Below are 21,502 nucleotides of genomic sequence, written 5' to 3' on the forward strand. Positions count from 1 at the left end.
GGACAATTTTATTTATTATAAATATTTATTATTTTATTATTTATAAATGTATATTTAGCAGTGTTTTTGAAACTAGAAGATAGTTCATTGTATATAATAAAATCCATCAATCATCTTACCTGCGGAATTTCGTTCAAATTCATTTTAACACCAACCGCCTCGATGTAATGAGTGTGACCATAAATGATCCAACAAATACTGATGTAACGAAGACCGTCAAGGCATCTGATGGAGTTTTGGCTCCTATCGGTTCGCAATAAATTCTTCCCGTTCGTGTAAATGGAGAACGAGGTCAGGAGCACGTGTCTTTTGTCTAAACAGAGCAAATTAATTTCTTTAAATGGAGTCCTATATACACATACATACATATATCATAACCCTTGTTGAGGCGAATTCAGCGACCTACTGTAGGGTATCACTCCATGTGTTAAGAATTAAACAATTAAATGTAAATTTGTCAATGAGGCACGGAAAAATCCTACACTATCGAGCGAAGTACAAAACTGTTCAAAGGTATATGACTTTTCCTATTAAAGAAGCATAAGAAACATTCTCTTCATTAAAATTAATTTGATTGATAATTAATTGATAGAATGATTGACAATTTTATTTGACATTTATATATATTATATTAATAATTACGTAATAAACAGTCCTTATTTTTATAAAACAAGAATTCTTATAAAAAAGTAAGAGGAGTTTAATATCTTATGAAATAGAATGAGAACAGAATCTCTTGGAACTCGCAAGATTAGGAAAGCATGCATAATATAACACATAGTGAAGAGATGTTTATTGGTGCAAACAACGATAAAGCGCTTATGCAAGATAAACAAAGTGTCCTTCACACTGATCCTTATCTGGTGGCCAAGTAATCTCTATCGATCACATGACATCAACAATCTGTCGATTCTATCATTTCCCTCAAGAGGTGAGGGGAGGACTTATTTTCGCGACCGGAGATATGTGACGGATTTCCAATAAATTTTCGTTTACGTAAGAGGACGAACGACTCCGTCACCGACTCACCTTTTCGGTTCAACGTACTTAGATGGCCTTGTTTAGTAATATCGTAACTCGTGCTGGCAATTATCATCACCACGAATATCACAAGGATCGATCTGAAATTTGAAACGACCTGCAATAATTAAAACCGCTCCCACGCGTTGCGCTGTGAAATTGTACTTTATAATAGACACAAGCATAATTGAGCCGGTTATTATGGAAGTGATGTAAGTGTAAAAGTAAAAAATTTTTAAATCTTCATTTTTATTATGTCAACGAATTTTAATATTATATATTTATTTATATATATTAATATTAGAAAAAAATTTTGTCATAATAAAACAAGGATGTTTTCCAGGAATATTTTTACAGTAAAAAATAAACTGAATTACACAATTACAGTACGTGTTATACACGTAATATGAATACATGTTGAGCAATTTTAGAGTATTACAATAATTTAAAACAAATATGCAGGGTGAAAAAATTAAAATGAGAAAATAACCGCTTCCAGCATGTTCTGAAATTTTATTTTTAAAAGTACTTTGACATTTCAAGGTTTAAGTCTACACAATTATAAATACATTCGCAATGGATGATAAATAAAATAACAAAAGCGCGGTCACGTAGTTTACATAACAGAGATAAAGTGGAAGTGGGATTGAGGAGGTTTGTCGTGCGATGCACGCGTTCAGCCTTGCCCTCGAAGCCACTGGCAAATAACCATGCCACCGGAGCCGCTTGCGTTACTGTGAAAACCGCGAAACACGATAGTATTTATCCCAAACCGTAACAATTAACAGCGAAAAAAATTGTTTACCACTTTTTCCATTACAGGGATCAATGAATAAAAGTCAGGTGAAGAAAGATTGAGTCTTTCGTTGTATCTTGATAAAGCCAGTAAGTAATTAATAGAATTTAATATAATAATATCTTCCACCGTATATTGTCAGGCAGTTTATTATTTTTATGATAATATAGTTTGCACAAGTTAACAAGGAATTGTTGAACGACATTCAGAGAATGCAACAAAGAATTTTTGCAGATGATCTTATACCAGAACAAGTTCAAGGAAATTCTGTTTGTCAGAAAAATTATTATTATCACAAATTAATTCTTCGAATCTCGTAGGACTCTGGAGACCCACCATTTTAAATTACTTGTTTAATTATTTTGGGCACTAAAACTTGAATGTCTTTCTTCTTTCTTAAATTGACTCATACTCTGTATTTATTTTATGATGTTTTCTATGACAAAAAATTATAAAAGGGGAACGTACATGTAAATCCAGTCGATTACGTCAAAAACAGGCTGATCGGTTTCTGCGGTTCGGCACGAGACGTGCACCACCATATCTACGCGATCCTCCACCTTGAGAGGGTCGAGGACGATCTCCAATGTCTCCTGTATTTCCGTGTGATTGCAGCTGGATGGCACGCACCACATCCACTCATAGTTCACCGTACGGTTCGATTTCCATTTTGGATTTCCCTGAATCAAGGAAATATCATTCATATCTGTCATATTAATTCTTTCGATATCTTGTACTCGAGAAATGTGCTGATACAACTTTATTTACTCGCAAAATTATCACACGGAATCGGTCATTTCTTTTCTCCTTCAGATATCAGACATATTAAGTACTATAGGGATCTATCAGTAATATCGTTTTTAAAGTAGCAATAAACGAATTGTACTCTTCCACACAGTTATCGGCCATTGCTCCGAACCATTGATTGTCTGATTACAATCATTATCAAACCATTCGCTGTTTATCGCATCGAGATTACCGATCTACAAACTGATCATCAGTCGTTATCAGAGCGATTTAATAGGCCAGATGTTCGTTGAACAGATGTATTCAACATTTATATTTACACGATTTAAGTATATTTTCACGTTATTTTTTTAAGGAATAAGGATATTATATTCCAATTCATTGAATTTTTCAAAAGGTATATCGTTGAGACAAAATGCTATTTGACAATATATACATACGTATATACGTACACATAAAAGAACTTCATCACTGACTCATCGTCTCGACAAAAACTGTCGTATCAATCTATTTGAAATTTTAAGAGTAATTTCCTATTATGTTGCAGGTTCTAAGCGAGGATTTTTCGAAATTCCGCTTTCATTCATTTATAAAAATACTAAAAACTAATCTCTGGATTTTTCAAAATTCCACATCTTAGGTGGTGAAAGGAGTAAAATTCACGACAGGAAATGCTAGTTCATAAATAATTGACTTTTGAATACTCAGTTTACAATTGAAGCAAAAAACTGAAAATATGGTTTTGGAAACGCGATAATAAGATAGAGACAGATTTACTCACGGATGCGATTGCCACATTGCGAAACAGATCACCCATATCGGGCCGTTGACGCGGTTTTCCGTCGTCCTCGCCGATTTCGAAATTCACCGTGGCAGTGCAGGCCTTCCCGGTGAATCCGTGTCCGCTTTTCACTTGCAGACACTCGTCGTAATTGCCTAGCTGTTGGTAATTGCCCGTGATTACGCCCGTTGGAATTTTCACGGACGCGTCGTACACTGGAATTCAAAGGCAGGTCTTTGCACTTTTCTTCTTCCACGACACATACGACAAACTGTTTGAATATCAAGACTAATAGTCATTTCAAACAACCATATCAGAAATTATATCAATAATTATATCACGTCACAAAATTATATAACGTTATACACATTACAATTATTATACCCTTAAGAAAATATTTGGCCTATGCTTCATATTAGGTTGGGGAATAAGTTCATAGCGTTTTTATAATTTCTTTTATTTTACAACGATTTGTTTGCTGTTTGCAACGGGTAAGTATTCATTCAATAGAACTCTTTCTGCTCTACAAAACTATGTTAATTGTATTTTTGAGTTATTTAATTTTTTATTAGTTCTGAGGCTTAGAAATGGAATACCCAGGAGGCAAAAATCAACATTTTCGACACCTGCTCTTCTTTGCTTTTCATCGAGGTCAAAAAGCTGCCGAAGCAGCCCGGGACATTTGCGACGTGTATGGAGAAGGTGTCATAGGCGAGTCTACAGCACGGAAATGGTTTGCAAAGTTAAAAAATGGCGACTTTAACGTCGATGACACGTCCCGCAGCGGAAGGCCTTCTGAATTCGATGAAGAACGTCTCAAATCACTTTTGAAGGAGAACGGTCGCCAAACCAGTCGTGAATTGGCGGAAAAAATGAACTGCGATCATAAAACGATTCTATAATTGATTAACTTATTGATATAATTATTGTTGTTTGTTTAAATAAAAGTCTTCGGTAAGAACGCTACGAACTTATTCCCCAACCCAATATTATGTAAATGTTTACATTATTAATTTCATTACAATGAATAAAAAGAATAGTTGGACGCTTTTACTATTGAAAACTGATCAAGCAGTGATGATACAAATATCGAAATCCCAGGATCTTGTATAGATATTTTGAAATTCCTAATAAAAGTCCGTAGTCTCCAAGTCATCAGCGTGTTTACCAACGGTGTCGATTGTTTGCTGATGAGCAGCAATCCGAGAATATGTGGAATCTCGCGAACTTGAACCATCGCCAGTTTGCACACGCGTTTCATAATCGTTCGTCGGTTTATAACAAACAACGACCCAACGGAACCGGTTAACGAAATGTTGTTAAGGAATTCTCCAGTCCCCGATTTTACACATGATCAATATTTTGGAAAAAAATTCTTCGCATTTCAAGTCGAGATTTAAATAAAATACGTAAGCACTATCCAAAATGCTTGGCGTTTTTGGGCAAAGTATGAAACAATTACTAGGTTACTCACGCATTTTCTAGAAACATTCTAAGTACACAATGTCTGCTTTTTATATGTTGCCAGTAACAGTTATATGGTTTGAAATTTTGTATTTGGAAGTGATACAAGAATTAACCTCGAAGTGTAAATAAAAAAGAATAATGATAAATTGTAATAAATTGTTAGTGGGCGATTGGAAAACTGAAAATGGGGCCAGTATGTTTTCGAACCTTGACTTCAAAACGTGATTGGGAACGCCAAATTGAAAACTAACTTGTATCATCAATTCCTGAGAGATAGCTAAGAATATGATTCATACAATTTAAATATAAATATATTAATCTAACAGCATTCCATTTAACTAAAATCCTTTGATTATTTTAATTTTACTCGTTTATACGTTCCGTACAAAATTATACTTTTCTCAATTTGAAATGCATTAACCGTTTCTCAATTCCCATTCAGAAAAACTGGATGTAACATTTGCAATTGGTCACGAGACAAAGCGAAACGTGGAACACACCCCGCAGCTGTTTATCTTCCGTCATCGCGGAAGTGCGTTAGCGTTACGGGAATTACGTGGTAACGCGATTGCAATTGTGAAACGGGTCGTTCCGATAATAAATAAAAGCTTGTGACTAGAGATATCAGACGTGTCGAATTTTTCATTGATGCTCGATAAGCGGAACCACATAGCAAACAACTGCCAAGCAGTCAGATGGGAAACAATATGATTGTGCAGCTCATCTTAAGCGAACCACATTCATGTACGCATACGCACGCTTCCAGTGTAAACAAGACTTACATAAAGTGAAGATGTTGCGCAAAACTGGAATTACTTCTTTTTCTTCGATCCAAAACAATGGTTTATGTTTGAATACCAAACATTTTGATTATATAAACTAGCGATAAACGTTGTTGTAAACATTTTACAGGGGAAGAATTAATAATAACTAATTATTATATCATTTTATACCATAAGTTTTGTAAGTAATATAGTAAATGACATAACATATGCATTTTAAGCTGCGTCTACACTATACATATAACAGAACTTCTATATGCAGCGAAGTTCAAAGTAAGAAGCATAATGTTATATAATGTAATACAACACTTTTTCTGTTATATAGCATATTATGTGTTACTGTAACAAATTCATAAAACATTTTTCATTTCATTATTTATAATGAGGTAAAACGTCTAGAAAGTAATTCTAGCAGTAGTTGTTTGTGTAATTTTGTTAGAAAAATATAGAAAAAATTTTGACTACGCCCTAGCATAATTATTAGCTCAAAAATATAATGACATTGATCTTCTAGCAGATGCAAGTTCTAAACCTAGAACAGATAAAATGTTCTAATCTTGAATACTTAATAAATAAAATTGGACGCAAAATAAGTATGAAAGTTGAAGCATTTCGAGAGGCAATACCAATACATATAAATTAGGCAATTAGCTTGAGATTTTCAGCAAATGTCAATTCTTAACACGTTTTGTGTATAGTATAAACGCAACTGAACAAGTTATCGTAACAAGTTATAAATATGTTAAATATACAAATATGAAATAAAGTTATATAACAATGTTTTCTTATATAGCGTAAACACATCTTTATGCATGTTGATCCAGAATACAATGAATTAGCTAGTTATGACTTTATTTTATTTAATCATTATATCATCATGTACGAATTTCAGGTAATAAATAATGACATGTGTTGGAACAACGTATGCACCTACCGGAATGTGAAAATTTTCCTTGAGAACGGCAGAAGTTAGAAATTATTTTCTGCAAGATACCGAGAGCGGGGCACGGTGGTCATCGATTAAGATATCGACGAAGAAGTAAACGAACTCATGACCTTAGAATGCTAATTCATTGCAAATGCGCGTCTAAACGCGTCGGTGATTCCCAAGATGCTAATAACCTCTGCCGGTTCTAAGAAGAATGCAACACATTATTTCTTTCCCAGCTTTTGTCTCCCTGTTCCATTATGTTGATATCGATCCATATATAAAATAATTGATTATTTACTACAACAATATGGAGATATTAAATATTGATAAATACGATAATTGTATTCATAGAAAATATAATCTAATAAAGAATACAAATAAAAAAATAATAGAAGGAAATATATAAAAAAGAGTAAGAAGAAATGTATGTATTAGGTTGCGTCGTCAATGGGTAACCGTAGATATATCAATACTCGCGACGCGAGATATGAGAGCAATAAGTCGTGAGAGAGAATACAGCGATTAGGAGCCCGTGCGCGGAAAGGAATAGGCGGTACCCTCGTTACGCGTTTATCATTGCGCCTCATAATTTGCTTCCTCATAAAAGTTGTCAATTGTCTCTTCTATAAAAATAAAAGCATTCGTAGATGAAACATAGATCGCTTTTGCATTTCTCTGTATTTTATTATTATGTAGTGTTATTTATAACTGTATTGATGAGAATTGTGTTTAGACTACAGATATTTGATTTTATTTGAATTTGCAGAAAGTTATATGTAAAAATGTGTCTTGCCTACAACTCTACTAATATTAATCTCCTAGAATCCAATTCTTCTGAATGTGAATGAGAATTTCACACTGTAAAAATTACAAGCCAATTCTTTTTACATAATTTCTTATACACTTTATGCTCATCATATGCGTCCATACATTTTCATGTCCCATGGTCACTCACACTCGTTTTAATGATCGTGACCATAGGAACTAATGAATAAAAAAATTTTTTGCACAATTTACTTCTTGTTGGTTTCGTTATTCTTTATTTAACTCTTTTTTCATCAATTCTACGAATCAAACATACCTGGACCAACAAGGGACCAATCACTAAATTCTTTTTTTCTCGCATGCAAAAAATCGAGGTCCAAGCTTGAACGCGTCATCGTACAGTTCAAGGATAACCGAATGCAGCGCGCATGTGTAAGTATACTTTTTGACACTCCGGGCGCGAAATTCGGTTTCTCGTGCATGTTTAGCGGGCGCAAAATAGCACATTCCCGCCCTAGGGCGGAAAATGATATAATGACAACTTCAATGGCTTTTGTTATCGATTAAACAAACTGTAGGCTCTTACAATGTTCCGTACCAGTACAGTGTAGGATAAGATGGTAAGACATTGTACGAGTATGGTAAATGCCAGCCGGAAACGCGAAGAACTTTGTAAGGTATACGGGCAGCCCGATAACGACGGCAACGTCTAAAAATCTCGAGACGTGCTGCGTTTCGGGAACATTTTAAAACAGTACAGCTCTGGACGTGGAAGAAGCTGGTCGCGACCCGATCAAATATATATCTTTAATATACTAACGCAGTGTCGGTCATTTTACCGTGCAACACGCTGTTTGGTCGATTTGCTTGATATTATACTTTTTTCGTATGTCGGTATGTGAAAATATACTATTATTTCAAAAAAATTGGTAAAATATTTTTGAAAGACGGGGGGCTTCGCCCCCAGAACCCCCCATAACCCCGCCCTGAGAAACATCGCCCCCGCCCGAACCCCCACCAGGGGACTTCGCCCCCTGGACCCCTTTCTTTGTAATTAAGATGAACATACAATTTTCAATGGTCGAATTTCTCGCCCGGCGTGTCAAAAAATAGTATGTGCACCACGGGCGCAAAGGGCATTCTGTCACTCGTGTGAATTTGTCGCCCTCGCTTCGCTCGGGCGAAATTCACACTCGTGCCAGTGCTAGAATGCCCTATTTTGCGCCCTAGGTACACAATGTACTATTCCATTTCGATTCCGGAAGAATTCGATGAATATTTATCGAGGCAACCAAAGGACGAGTGCGATTAGCCTCGGGATTACGATTTTAATGAAAAATTTTTAAATGAGAATTAGCACAACAGTCGATTATATATTATTTTATATTATTGATTAACAGATAATTGATTCACCTTTTATTATTTTGAACTGTACAGTACAATTGATGAACGACGACAAAATACATCAATGATTTTGTATTAATTTATATTTTATTCTATTAATTCACAAACAGTGAGTCAAAATAATAATTCTATGCATAGCATCAGTATATAAATAGATTTTTAAACATAAAAGAAAAAAACATGTTTAAGACATGAAACTAAAAGAGTTTTTAAATTCCGGAATTGCTTAAGATGAGAGATAATGTTTAAGTGATTCTCAGTATGTTATTCTGTAAAGAATGGAAACGTGAAGGCGTGCTTTTAACAATAAAATGAAGTATCATACGAGAGGAAGGAAAGAGATTGATCGATGATCGGTCCGCGAGCAAAAAGACTAGCTCCGATATACAAGGACGGTCATCGGCACAGACGTTATTCCTTATTGACCTAGTTTGCGGATTTATCGTGACGCACATTATCGATTCACTAACGCAACGATGCTCAGACTCCGACGCTTTTCTTCCTTTTCCCATTCAGTTCCTTTTATTCTCCCTTCGGTTTTTCTTCCGTTTCCCCACCACAATCACTTAGTACCCCTTCGGTATGTACATATATACACTACCGTTTACATGTTTCGAATTTCATAGTCCAAGCAATAGAATTAAAAAGAAAGTAATAAATCTATTTTTTCATATGCAGTAGACAATAAATTTGATTTTAGGAAGTAATTCTGAACATTTAGTCGATAATGTACATAAAATACATATTTATTTGAATGTGCAAAAAATATAAGGAATGTGTGCAATATGGAAAAATATGCAGAACGTATTTAATACTGATCATTATCTTTAAAAGGAAAAATAAATTTTAACCTAAGCTTCATTTTTTAAATAGCTACCGCAAAATTTCATTTTGTATAAACATGCACAATCTAATAATTAGATGACGTCGCAATGCGAATTTAACACTTAATTAATTGTTTCCCCTCACACATATCGTGGAACTACTATTGATACTAGTGCACGTTGTTATTATATAATATTATTACTGTTATTAGTTTCAGATAACGCGATGCTGACCCCTGGTCAATTAGTCTCTCGTTCTAGTCTTCGCATTCTGATGCGTGTTACACAATGCGTGTCCCTACTTGTGATTAAAATCGAAACTTGATAACATTTTCAATGAATTAAAAAGCTGCAAAATATTCAATTACGTACAGCTATTTTAGTTGATGTGGTTATTATTATTTGCCAGTTAGACCTGACCCTATAGCGTCATAGACAGAGTACAAAACCTTCAAGTAGTATAAAAAACATAAGAGGTAAAAAACTTGTTCTTTATCTTCGCGTTATAATATTATATTATCGACGATTAATATTGAAAACAACTTGCCTGTATTACATTTCGTTATTGAAATAAAATTTTCCAAAATAAGGAACATGAATATTAATCTGAACAATTAATTACTCGTCGGCAGTTAAAAATTCATGTTCTTTTATTCAGTTATATATCATTAAGATACACAGAACGTTTGCGTTAATTATCTGTAATGGTCGTAGCGATTACTCTAATGGCATCAACTCTACTGTTACAAGAATTTGGAATTCAGAGAGAAAAGACTTAAAGGTTTCCGTTTTTCAAATGTCATAATAATGAACTTTCGAAAGTTGATAATACTTGTTATAGCAAAATCAGAGAACACACTATACGTATTTAAAATACGTATAACTTTTTGCAGAGATTGTATAGTCAGAGCCAGAACAATCTTAATCTAAAGCTTCAACAGACCGCTCGTTCGTCGCTTCAAACCGGAGCGTAAAAAAAGTCGCATCATTGATCAAGCAACAAAAAAGTTAACAACTCGCATAAAAGAAGGAGAATTATTATATAACATTCTCATTCTTCAAGCCCTTCATTTACTAGAAATAGAGATAGTTACGTAACAGAAATTCTTTGCATTTCAATTAGCTCACAATTAGTCAAGTTTAGTATCTACTAATGGTAAAAATTTTCCATCCCTTCATTAAACATGCACTTAAAAGGAACTAACCACATAAGTAATGATGAATCATTTGTAGAAAGCAGCAATTTCTATCGGTTTCTTTCTATTTCGAAGAGCAACGAATTACTGAAGGTTCAATGACCTGTGCGAAACCAATTGAGTAATCCACCGAGCCGAAAATTTATGCGCGCCATGTCCTAAAAAACGTGCAAACACTGCCTCAGGCTTTTCCTTGCCCCAGTGCCACACCAGTTGCAGATTGAGTCACTGATTTTGAGTTAAAAAACATCAATAATATTCTCGCCAAAACATCTCAAATAATTTTTTCTTTCTTGATACTCTCTTTTCTTGGTATTCGATAATCTCACTTTTCAGTTTTATAGGTTTATTACAAAAGGTTTATTAGGTACAATAGGTTTATTACACCGAGTAATATTCAATAGATTGCATTAGCATTATTATTAGGCTGAGAACTTTTTATAACATAAACTATTTAGAGTATCAGTTTAAAAAATGTGTTTTAAACAGAAATTTATTTTATTTTTTAAACATTGCAATGTGCACTTTGCGTCTGGTATTCTGAATTTTTTATGCATTATATGCAGTGTTTACACCCTTTGCACATTCAATTTCCTCATAAATGCATAAAATCCGTAGTCTAACTATTAAATTCTGTAAAACATCAATAAAAAGATCTACAAAATTCTTTTCCAGATTAACGACGTGTGAATGAGAACAGGCAAGATAAGAATATGTCCATGTAACATAGTATCCCTTCAAGTTCATGTTCAACTGCAATTGAATTGCGATACAAGCCAATAAAATTTGTCGGAAACGATATGAAAATGTTCTCGGAATTGTCTCGGTTCGTTTAAATCCAACCGATAAATAATAATTACGAGAACGATGAGTATGCAACAACAGTTCAGCTGAGTACAATATATAGTAATCAAACTTGCCCGATAATTCGGCCAACAAACCCGTGTGGTTCGCGATCCCCTCGAGCGCGTTTTCCTTCCCTTCTGTCTTTCTCTTATCACTTGAGTATGTACGCGAAATGCGTGTTTTTGCCAAACGATACGCGATCATCACGCATCGTCCGACCTTCTTCCGAGAGGAACCGGACACACCTCTTCCGCGCCCGCGTTTCTCTTCTCATCACGGTCATTATCATCATCAGCAATACTTTTTCACTCTTCTTTCTTATCGACTCAGAATAAATGCAGGGTACTGTTTGTTCAATATTTTCAACAATACTTTTTGTAATGTTCTGGATAACATATTGCACTTTACTTTGTGTAATGTTTTGTATAATAATTAGTCCTATGTACGTTTTCATTACCGCGTTGATTGAACTTCATTTTAGGCGCGAGAAATTTGACAAAACTTTCCAGGCAGAGCTCGCGGCATATGAATCAGTACCCAATTGATAAATAGCTTTCTCGTGTTACTATTTTTGATTTTCCAGATCACGTTTATCTATAACTAAGACGTTCCGGGAAGCGCGAGCGTTGGCTATCAACATTTTATTGAATTGATGAGGAAATTCATGGCCGATTACCAATAATTTTCTCCAATTAATGAATTTTATATCGCGTAGAACGATTGGTCTTCGCAGAATATTGCAGTGTACTTTAATTAGTATGGTTGATCAGATTGTCCAATGTTCTTATATTTGAATTAATTTTATCTTGCTTTTCTCTTTTCTCTTGTAAATACATTAATTAAATGAATACATCAATTAATCAATTAAATTAATAGATCATGTAATCAAAACGAATTTCTTGTAAATGATAGTGGAACCATTCAAAGAGTTAATTAAATCATCGGAATCTTTCTTTAGTTGTTTTTTTAAATAAGACTGGAACGACCTTACAGTCTGACAATAAACGTCTGTCAGTTACGAGTCAATAAAAGATAGAATAAAAGCTGTAACGATTTTCCCGAATAAAAAGTTGACTCATCCGCCTTTCCCGTTTACGAGAGATTTTATCACCTCCGATGCCGCGGCTGATGAAGTTTCCGATTAAGAAGTGACCCAGTTCACGGATTAAGAGGCATTGAGAAATTGTCAAATAGATAAGAGAGGTTTTTTTTAGAATCTGATTACATTACTATACGGCGTGTGTACATTTAGCACATGCCTTGGGCAGAAGACTGAATTTTAGCTGTACAGTTATCCCTGATAATATCTTCGCATTATCAGTCCACTATCTTTGATTCTAATAGATACTGTTGAGTTTCCCAGCACCTCTTTTAGGCAATTCACTATCTAAATCTGGTTTATGCACACACAAAAGACAAACTGAATTACTCTTATGTATCTATAGCAAAAGTAATGCGATGCGTGCTCTTTTTTTAAATTCGCACAACAGTTTCAAAATTCAAGCCTGTAGTCTTACAGATTGCACTGTGTAAACTACAAATCACGTTTGATTTACAATTGTACTAATAGTAGAGGCATAGAGTTAAAATTTGACGATGAGACTTTTCAGTCTATTTCAAGCCTACGTTTTTAGTTTGTTTGTTAACAAAACGATTTTATACATAACGTTAGAGAGGAGGAATGTCGACTTACTTTGCAGGGCCCATGGCGCGTACCAATCGAGTTCCCTCAAGTAAAGCGCGCTGTCTGTGAGGCACCGTTCCGACGCTCCGTCGGAGGGTGCAAAGGGCTTCGTCAAGAAGTCCAGTAGCACCGCTTCCGGTTTGTCCACCGCTCCGCTCAACTCGAGCAATGCGAACAGCAACATCAGTGAACGCGAACCACGGTTGGAAGCGGCGGAAACTAAAGGGTGAAAACTCATATTGGAAACGGATACTCTTTGGCGGAAGCACGTGGCTGAGGCTGCTCACGTGTATCCACCGGTGGTTAAGTATGCTACGCGTAAAAGTATCGTAAGAGACGTCAAAACGTGAACTGTACGTTCTGTCAATCGCTGGTGCATTTATACATTGGCCGAGGCTCTGAGCACGATGATGGGGGTAAGAGCATTCGAGCCGTGGCGGCCACGACGACGACGACGTCGATGGGCTGGCTACCTCTTATCGATGCGCGCGCGAGACCGGAGGATACTTACGCGCGCGCGAGTAATGTGTCTCTCCTCCCGAACCGTTGCGATCAGCCACGTACGTAATGAGAGAAGAGAGAGAGTGGGAGCGCCGCGCCGTACTGACTCTTTGCCTCTACATGCTATGATGCCTGTACGAATGCTGTAACCAACTTTATTGATAAAATCGAACATTCATGAAGTTAAGGGATACAACGAAACTCATTCCGTCCATCTTGTCCATAATCCTTCTTATCAGAATTGTCATATAACACTTGAAAAACTGTCGTGGAAGAAAATATTACAATTATCTATTTATTGGTACTTCAAGCCTCAGATATGTAGTCAATAAAAAATGAAAAAGGTATAACAAGTTAATTATGGAAATTAATGAAAGAGTGATATCAAATGAATGCCTTGGTGCACAGCGAGGTGCACTTAGAATTTATTTTTTCTGTGCGAGGAAACTTCATAAAAAAAGTTTTAATTCTTTATTAATACGTTCGCAGAATGTGTAAGAATTAAAATAGTGAAATAGAAAAGAAAAATGCATTTTGTTAAATGCGTATTATGCAAAAGCAGTAGAAGGATGGATACTTGGATATGATATGCACGTGTGCCGTATAACTTCACTTTTGTACACTATAAAGGATACTGCGATCTGATTGAGGAACATAGCTAATTTATAAATTGATTGAAGAAGTTGAATGAGATCGGTAATACTGATTGAAGGTGAAGCAACGGAATGGAGGATGTGATCACTACCTGAGGACAAGGGCAAGTAGGTCGTACGTTTATGTAAACCTTCTTTTATTGTTTCTCTTTAGTACCAAACGCTTCATTCAAGTGGATCCCGGGTAATAAAACGACATCCTGTTTATCATATATTTCGATGTTGACAATTTTATTGCTACTTTCCAGTCAGCGAACTGACTTGAATTCCATCCGAAAATATGTTGCTATACCGTATAAATGAATGTGAGATAGTAATTAATAAATTGCAGATTTTTATGTAAAATAAAACCTTTTTTATGTGAATTTAGAAAATGAAATTGAGATTAAGATTTCTTGTATCCTTGAAAAATGACGGTGTGTATTATACTTTTGTTGTTTTGTTCATTTTTATAGATCTTTTAAATTCTGCAGATACAATTATTCTACAGATACACGATTCAGTAATTAATAAACATGCAAGACCAGGTACGACTGTGCTAGAATTGTCTCGAAAATATTTTCCATGAAACCGGGAAATGTTGGTTGTGTGCGCCAGTTCCTTGCCATTTAAAAGAGGAAAAGTTGACGGTCAAAGACTGGCAACTGCAAGAAAAACGTAGGAATATCATAAGCGGTTACGTAAACGTGTGGAACGCGTATACGTGTTTAGCGCGTAATTGCTGCATCCAATTAAGAGGAAAACACCGTGAAAAATACGCGACAGGTTCGTTGACCGAAATCACGTGTACGGAGAACGTTCCTCGCCGCTTCGAATACATTGGTCGCATCACTGCAATCAGTCAAATTTCATAACAAACAATGCGTCATCAGTCAAATCAATCATCAACCGAACTTATTACTCGGACCTACTACATCAGATGATATTATTTATCCTCATGGAAGGATTTACGCGAAAAATTAATTTAATTATGTGAATTGTAATTTCACGAAACTTTCCATAATTCCTATCTCTGTCCGGTATCAGTCAAGTATTAGAGTTTTGCGACTAATAACCGCAACTCAATTTCCTTGTACCGATTGGTTATCTTTGAGAAGCATTAGTTGCGGTAATCTTTATCGGTCGAAGAAGAAGGATACGTCAATTATGCCCAGAAGGTTTGCCTTTCTCAAGGAGCGCGACGCAGATTAGAAGAAAGTTCGTTAGAGAGTTGGAGAAGATTGATTCATTCAAATTCGTGAGCCGAATATTTAGGAAACGCTGCGCGTAGGGGAAGGCGTATTCAAGCAGGATTATTTTCACACGTCAGAGTTTCTCGTGACGGCCGTGATGGCTTATTAACCATACAGATTTCGGTTGTCTCGATGAGAAAGTTGAAAACGGGTCGATCTTTAGGCAACGGTGTAGTCGGTTTAAGGTCGATTCACACAGTAGCATTCACGCCACGGTGTGATCGCGTAGAATCGAATCATTAACACGTAAACCAGTTGTGATTTTATTCGATCGTTAAATTGTGTGATGTGACAGTGGCACTGTGACCGGCTAGTGTGAAGTAATACTTAATGTAGCGCGACGGTAACAGGAGAGCAATTTGTAATCGACCAAAGAAAGAAGTCAACGCTCTTTCAATGCAGAATTCTTTGGCTTCCACCTTTTGCCTCCTATCTTCGAGTTTATAAATATAGCCATTCACATCTGGAGAAAGATGAGGAATTTCTTTTTTAATAATCGTGTTTTTGCTCCTCTTGTCTTTATCCTGATAGATTTACGTTTATACCATCATCATTGAAATGTCAATGCGATTCAGTAATGCTAGCAGTTTATATTATGTAAACATGTAAAAATCATGACATACTACTTACTTAATTTATGTAGATCATCAAAATACAATTTAAGTAGATCACTAAAAACGATCAATGGAAATTAAAAGATCTTAGCAATCAGTCAGATGATAAGATTACGCAAGATTGACTTCAGAATCGAAGCGGAAGGCAGGTGAGAGACTTCATCCAAAAAAAACCCGAAGATCTCGATTGAAGTTCTTTTTTATGGAAAAATATTTCGAAATCGAACGCACGTGCAGTCGAATCATGTTCCAGCTCACCTTTTATACTCTATCGGCGTTCCCAACTTCTTTCTTTTTTTTTTATTCAGAAATCTTGATCAAGGTCCAACGGAACATAAATCGTTTTCATCAATTTGTGTGCGGTAATGTCAACACTTTTCCGAACGAAATTTTTTACATTATTCTCTCGCGTATATGCTTTGCTATTTCTATCCTTGCTATTCCAGTCGGTATTTCATCTACATGTGCCCAAATAATAGCGCAGATCTATGTGAAATTTCCGTACGTGCAGCCTTAAGGATACATTTTTTGCCCGTAGTCATTTTTATCGCGTATAGATCTCCTCGAGCACACAATTCGTCATTTTCGGCATATGTTCGAATGAGAAATCGTCCTCTTTTCAGTTGGAACGTGAATTATGAAGCGGTCTGTTGTACACACATGCACACTACTCGTTGCGTCGAATAACATTCAATATCTTCCGAGTTCAATGAATCATCGGCTAATACCCGACCTCGGTACAGATACGTCATTGCGTACTAATATATCGTTTACATTTTCAGTGGTAGTTGTGTTCTATTTTTCTAGCTGCCACGAGCAGTAATTGAAATTTTTCTATAACCGGAGAGTGCAATTTAAAATAGATAACGGCAAAAGTCAAAACATATTACCTATAAATTTTTGTTTTATGTCTATGTTATAATGAAATAATGTTACTAATATATATATTCAGAATACATAACTTTATTTATCTGCATTTTGGGCTAAACTTCCGAAAATCCCCATGCTCCGAATTGGCTGAAACTTTTCTGATAAAAATCATGATCGCGAGAATTCTTGGCGACTCGAAAAAAAATTTACCATTTCAGTCATTTTCTATGTTACCGACACAGTCATGACCGTGGGTGTGTCGTACTCTTAAAAATCTAAATGTAATGTCCTTGTGTAAATGTAAATCTAATGTCCTTGTACCTGTTTTAAACAGATCGTACTTTACGTTGAAACAGTTAGTTATAAGCTCAGATTAGTATTTTAAGGTCTTATAATGTTTTTTTTTTTTTATTACTTTATGGCATACACATATTTAATATCTTCTATTAATTGCAAAAATTAATCTTTTCCATTTCTCTTTACTTGTAAAGCCAGAGGAATTCGCATATATGGTCAATCAAATTATCTTCTCTGATACCACCTCTACTTAGTCGAGCTCGTGGAGCCATGACGACTCGATATTTTGAGTGTATGCTCCGCTTTCTGGATCCATAAAATTGGTACTGATATGGTTTACACTTCCGTGGATGTAACCGTATTTATTTAAATTTATGTAACCCCTCCAGCAATCGGTATGAATTTCTGTCCCTACAAATACATGCTTCCTAATTAATCTTAATAAGGTACTTCTGTCGCGTTCATTTTCAGGGTATATCTGTACGTAGACTAGACGATATTTTTGTTCTTCTTGTTCTATCATACCTGTTGAATATTTCTAAACTGCAACAAAGAATGAAAATGAAGGTAAATATTTATTCTAAGGGTAATCTTCGATGTTGATTAGATTGAAATAATAATAACTATAAGAATTGCATCTAATATCCATACTACTTAATGCAACCGCCCTCTTTCAAACCATTTTCGTCCAATTTCAACAACAATCCCAGGCCCACCAATTAAACCTTCAGTTTCTCGATTATACAGGGTGTCCCAAAACTAGTATAAGATATTGAACTAAGAGGTTCCTGACATAATTTTAAACAACATTTTCTTTAGCGGAAAAGTTATCCGATGCGTGGTTGACGAGTTATTAACAAAAAACCCTGACCAATCAGAGCGCTCAATTGGCGCCAGCTTCGAATCGGGAGCGTTGGCTCGGATCCGGACGCACGGTCTTTAACGCGTGGACAATCGCTCCGCTCAATACGAAGCGTTTTAAGAAAATGACGAATAATAAACTACATGAATAACAATACAAGGAAATTAATAACAATTAATATATTTAATCGTTATTCAAATGGAATGGATGGGGAAAAGGTAGATTGTTGATAAGCCGGGTGTCCGGATCCGAGCCAACGCTCTCGATTCGGAGCTCGCGCCAACCGAGCGCTCTGATTAGTCGGGGTTTCTTGTTAATAACTCTTCAACCGCGCCTCGGATAACTTTCTCACTAAGGAAAATGTTGTTTAAAATTATGTCAGGAACCTCCCATTTCAATATCTTACACTAGTTTTGGGACACCTTGTATACTATATTTATACTATATTTCTCGACAAAAATAGAATCTGTCACTTATTGACTCTGTAGACACAGTTTCATTTTCAATAATGTAACATTCCTGTTTTTTTTTTTTCACAGGAAAATTTCCATGCAAAGGCATAAGTTATAGTAACACAACTTTGGCAACTCAAATGGCAATTTTTGACCCTACGGAAATTTTTACATAGAATTTAGAATTTTTTACAAACAATAGAATGTATGATACAACAGTATAATTGTTGAATAAGTTAGAGTGAATCTTTCGACGTAAATTGAAATCCCCTGGCTATCAAACATATTACAATTATTGATAACATCTCTTCTTTCATACTAAAATTAAAACTCCCCAATGAATTCTTAGCGACTACCTCGCAAGGATGCATTTCGAAAATATTCAATAGAAATGCATTTATGGTGATGACATAATACATAGATAGATTCATCTTAGATACATAGTAAAAGCAAATTCCGCTCTGGTAAAAGTAATAATCACCATGTATTATGTGCGGCTGAAATACTATAGTCATATTTCTCTGATTTATAACATCGAAAATAGTCCAAGGATCCTCTACTTTCAATGTACATCATATTCTTATGCTTTTCATATCATTTTTCTCTCGGAATTAACTGCATTTCTCTCAACCATTTAATACCGTTATCAAACTCGCTCATTCTTTAGTTGACAGTGAATAAATTTATGGGATTCATGCCGATGAAAGTGAAATTGAAACACCAATGACAATTTTACTTTGGACCCTTCACAATCTTGATTTAAAGAAATGAAAACCATCAAAAACAATTGAAAATAGCAGATTCTTTAACTCGTTTTCAAGGCTGTCTTGTTATACATTGTATAGCTCAATGTTTTTGCCTGCCGTCCTGACTACGTCGGTAACATAGGCGATGACACTTGAACGATAAAAATTTTTTTTGAGTCGCCAAAAATTCTTCTTGCGATCATGATTTTTTTTTTATCAAAAAAGAACCTATTTCCGAAATTTTAGTCAATTCGGAGCATGGAGGTTTTTAGAAGTACAGCCCAGGCAAATTATCGGCTGTACTTCCGAGGAGCCCCGTTCTTCGAATTGGCTGAAACTTTGAAAATAAGTTCTCTTTTTTATTAAAATCATGATTGCGAGAAGGATTTTTGGCGGCTCGAAAATTTTTTTTTATCATTTAGATGTCATTGTCTATGTTACCGATGTAGTCACAACCGCGGGAATATGGAATACAGCTCTGAAAGCAAGAAGAATCTGCTATTTTCAATCATAAGATTAGGTTAGGTTAGGTTAAATTAAGTAAGTGGATTCATTTCTTCTCTGACAAGTTAGGAGTAATAGAACAAGGCGGACGTACGTGGAGCTAGGCGTACATATAATCGAGCACCGAGGAATATAGAATAATGGCACTTACCTCCAGGAGATAATTGACCGGGATTGAGTGATGGGAAGGTGGATGGATTAAAAAATAATAAAAAGGTTAGGTGTGTTAGGTTAGGTTACGTTAGGTTAGGATCCATTTTTACAATCAATCGAGGATATCAAATATGCGTATGCAACAAATTATAATATAATATATAAGTCAATACAGTGTTGGTAATATAGGAAATGACTTTGAAGTAGTAAAATATTTTTTCTCGAGTCGCCGAAAATCCTTTTTACAATTATGATTTTTATCAAAAAAGATTTATTGTCTAAATTTCAGCCAATTAGGAGAATGAGGGTTTGCGGAAGTTTCACCAAATTATCTGACGTCGTTAATTATTATCAACTATCGGAAACTGTCGTGAAAGCCGGAATTTATTAGATTAGTAATCGGCAACATAGCGGCAGTGAATAATTCTTCATCCAGTTAAAAGGACTGGTAGCTAAAAGAGAATTCTTTATTTTGTGACTCCATAGACATAGGAATAGACCGAGCGACCAATGTTATTCAGTTGACGACGCATGAGAAAGAGATGACGTGCTTGTTTAGGCAGGAGTTCCGTCTCTCTCGCACTACCCCACTCTTCACTCATAAAAAGAAAAAACCATGCTGCCCATTACTCTATTTTTCTTTCGCACGTTGTGACCAGTATCCCATTTACACACTCGATTAATTCTGATATATCTATCTGTGAACCCTCATCGATAACGCAAAGTAGCTATATAAGTAAATTAATCAACCAATGTATTTTTCTGTCTTCCATCTTCTGGAGCTGTAATACCACGTTATAATTTCGATATCATTTATGACGTTACCAACAGATGATGCAAAGTAATCCTAGCGCTTACTACAGTAGGAAATGCAGTGATTTACTATAAAAATGACTAAATTCTGATTAATAAGTGAGCGGAAAAATATCTTGGCATTTTTATTTTATGTACGTGATCCTTAATCACATCTGATCACATTACCAATCCTGGGGATCGGGAGTCATCCCTTCTTATAATTCAAGTACCCAATTGGTTGTGGACGATCATCAATCAATTCTGAAATGGCAAGTAAACGTAGAAGGGGTGACTCCCTCTTGGATAACACCACCAAGGAGAGATTACTATTAGTAATTTCAACTAGATTACTATTAGCACCGAGGAGAGATTACAACATTGCTACTATTATAGCCTACTTTAATACATAGCCATGCTGAGAATAAAATGGCAACACCGCGGGAGTCCAGATTTCGTGTAGTCGGCTGTGATTGCACTACACGAAATTCGAATCCCCGCGGTGTTGCCATTTTATTCTCAGCATGGCGAGGTATTAAAATAGGCTGTGCTACTATCAAACATCAGAATTTAAAACTATTAT

General features: G+C 35.5%; 1 protein-coding gene across 1 annotated transcript in view; it reads right to left on the reverse strand.

The window, feature by feature from the left end:
- The window catches only part of LOC108622478 (O-acyltransferase like protein), a 19,943-nt gene extending 6,331 nt beyond the window's left edge, over positions 1 to 13,612 (reverse strand). The window contains exons 1-5 of the mRNA XM_018020383.2: positions 13,253 to 13,612; positions 3,345 to 3,559; positions 2,285 to 2,496; positions 1,030 to 1,121; positions 120 to 313 (exon numbers count right to left, since the gene is read on the reverse strand). Of these exons, the coding sequence (XP_017875872.2) occupies positions 120 to 313; positions 1,030 to 1,121; positions 2,285 to 2,496; positions 3,345 to 3,559; positions 13,253 to 13,481 (942 nt within the window). The 5' untranslated portion in view covers positions 13,482 to 13,612. The remainder of the gene's footprint in view (positions 1 to 119; positions 314 to 1,029; positions 1,122 to 2,284; positions 2,497 to 3,344; positions 3,560 to 13,252) is intronic.
- Positions 13,613 to 21,502: the final 7,890 nt, after the last annotated feature.

Source organism: Ceratina calcarata, unplaced genomic scaffold (assembly GCF_001652005.2).
Source record: "Ceratina calcarata isolate Rehan_Ccalc_2016 unplaced genomic scaffold, ASM165200v1 scaffold224, whole genome shotgun sequence".
In the NCBI taxonomy this organism is placed as follows: domain Eukaryota; kingdom Metazoa; phylum Arthropoda; class Insecta; order Hymenoptera; family Apidae; genus Ceratina; species Ceratina calcarata.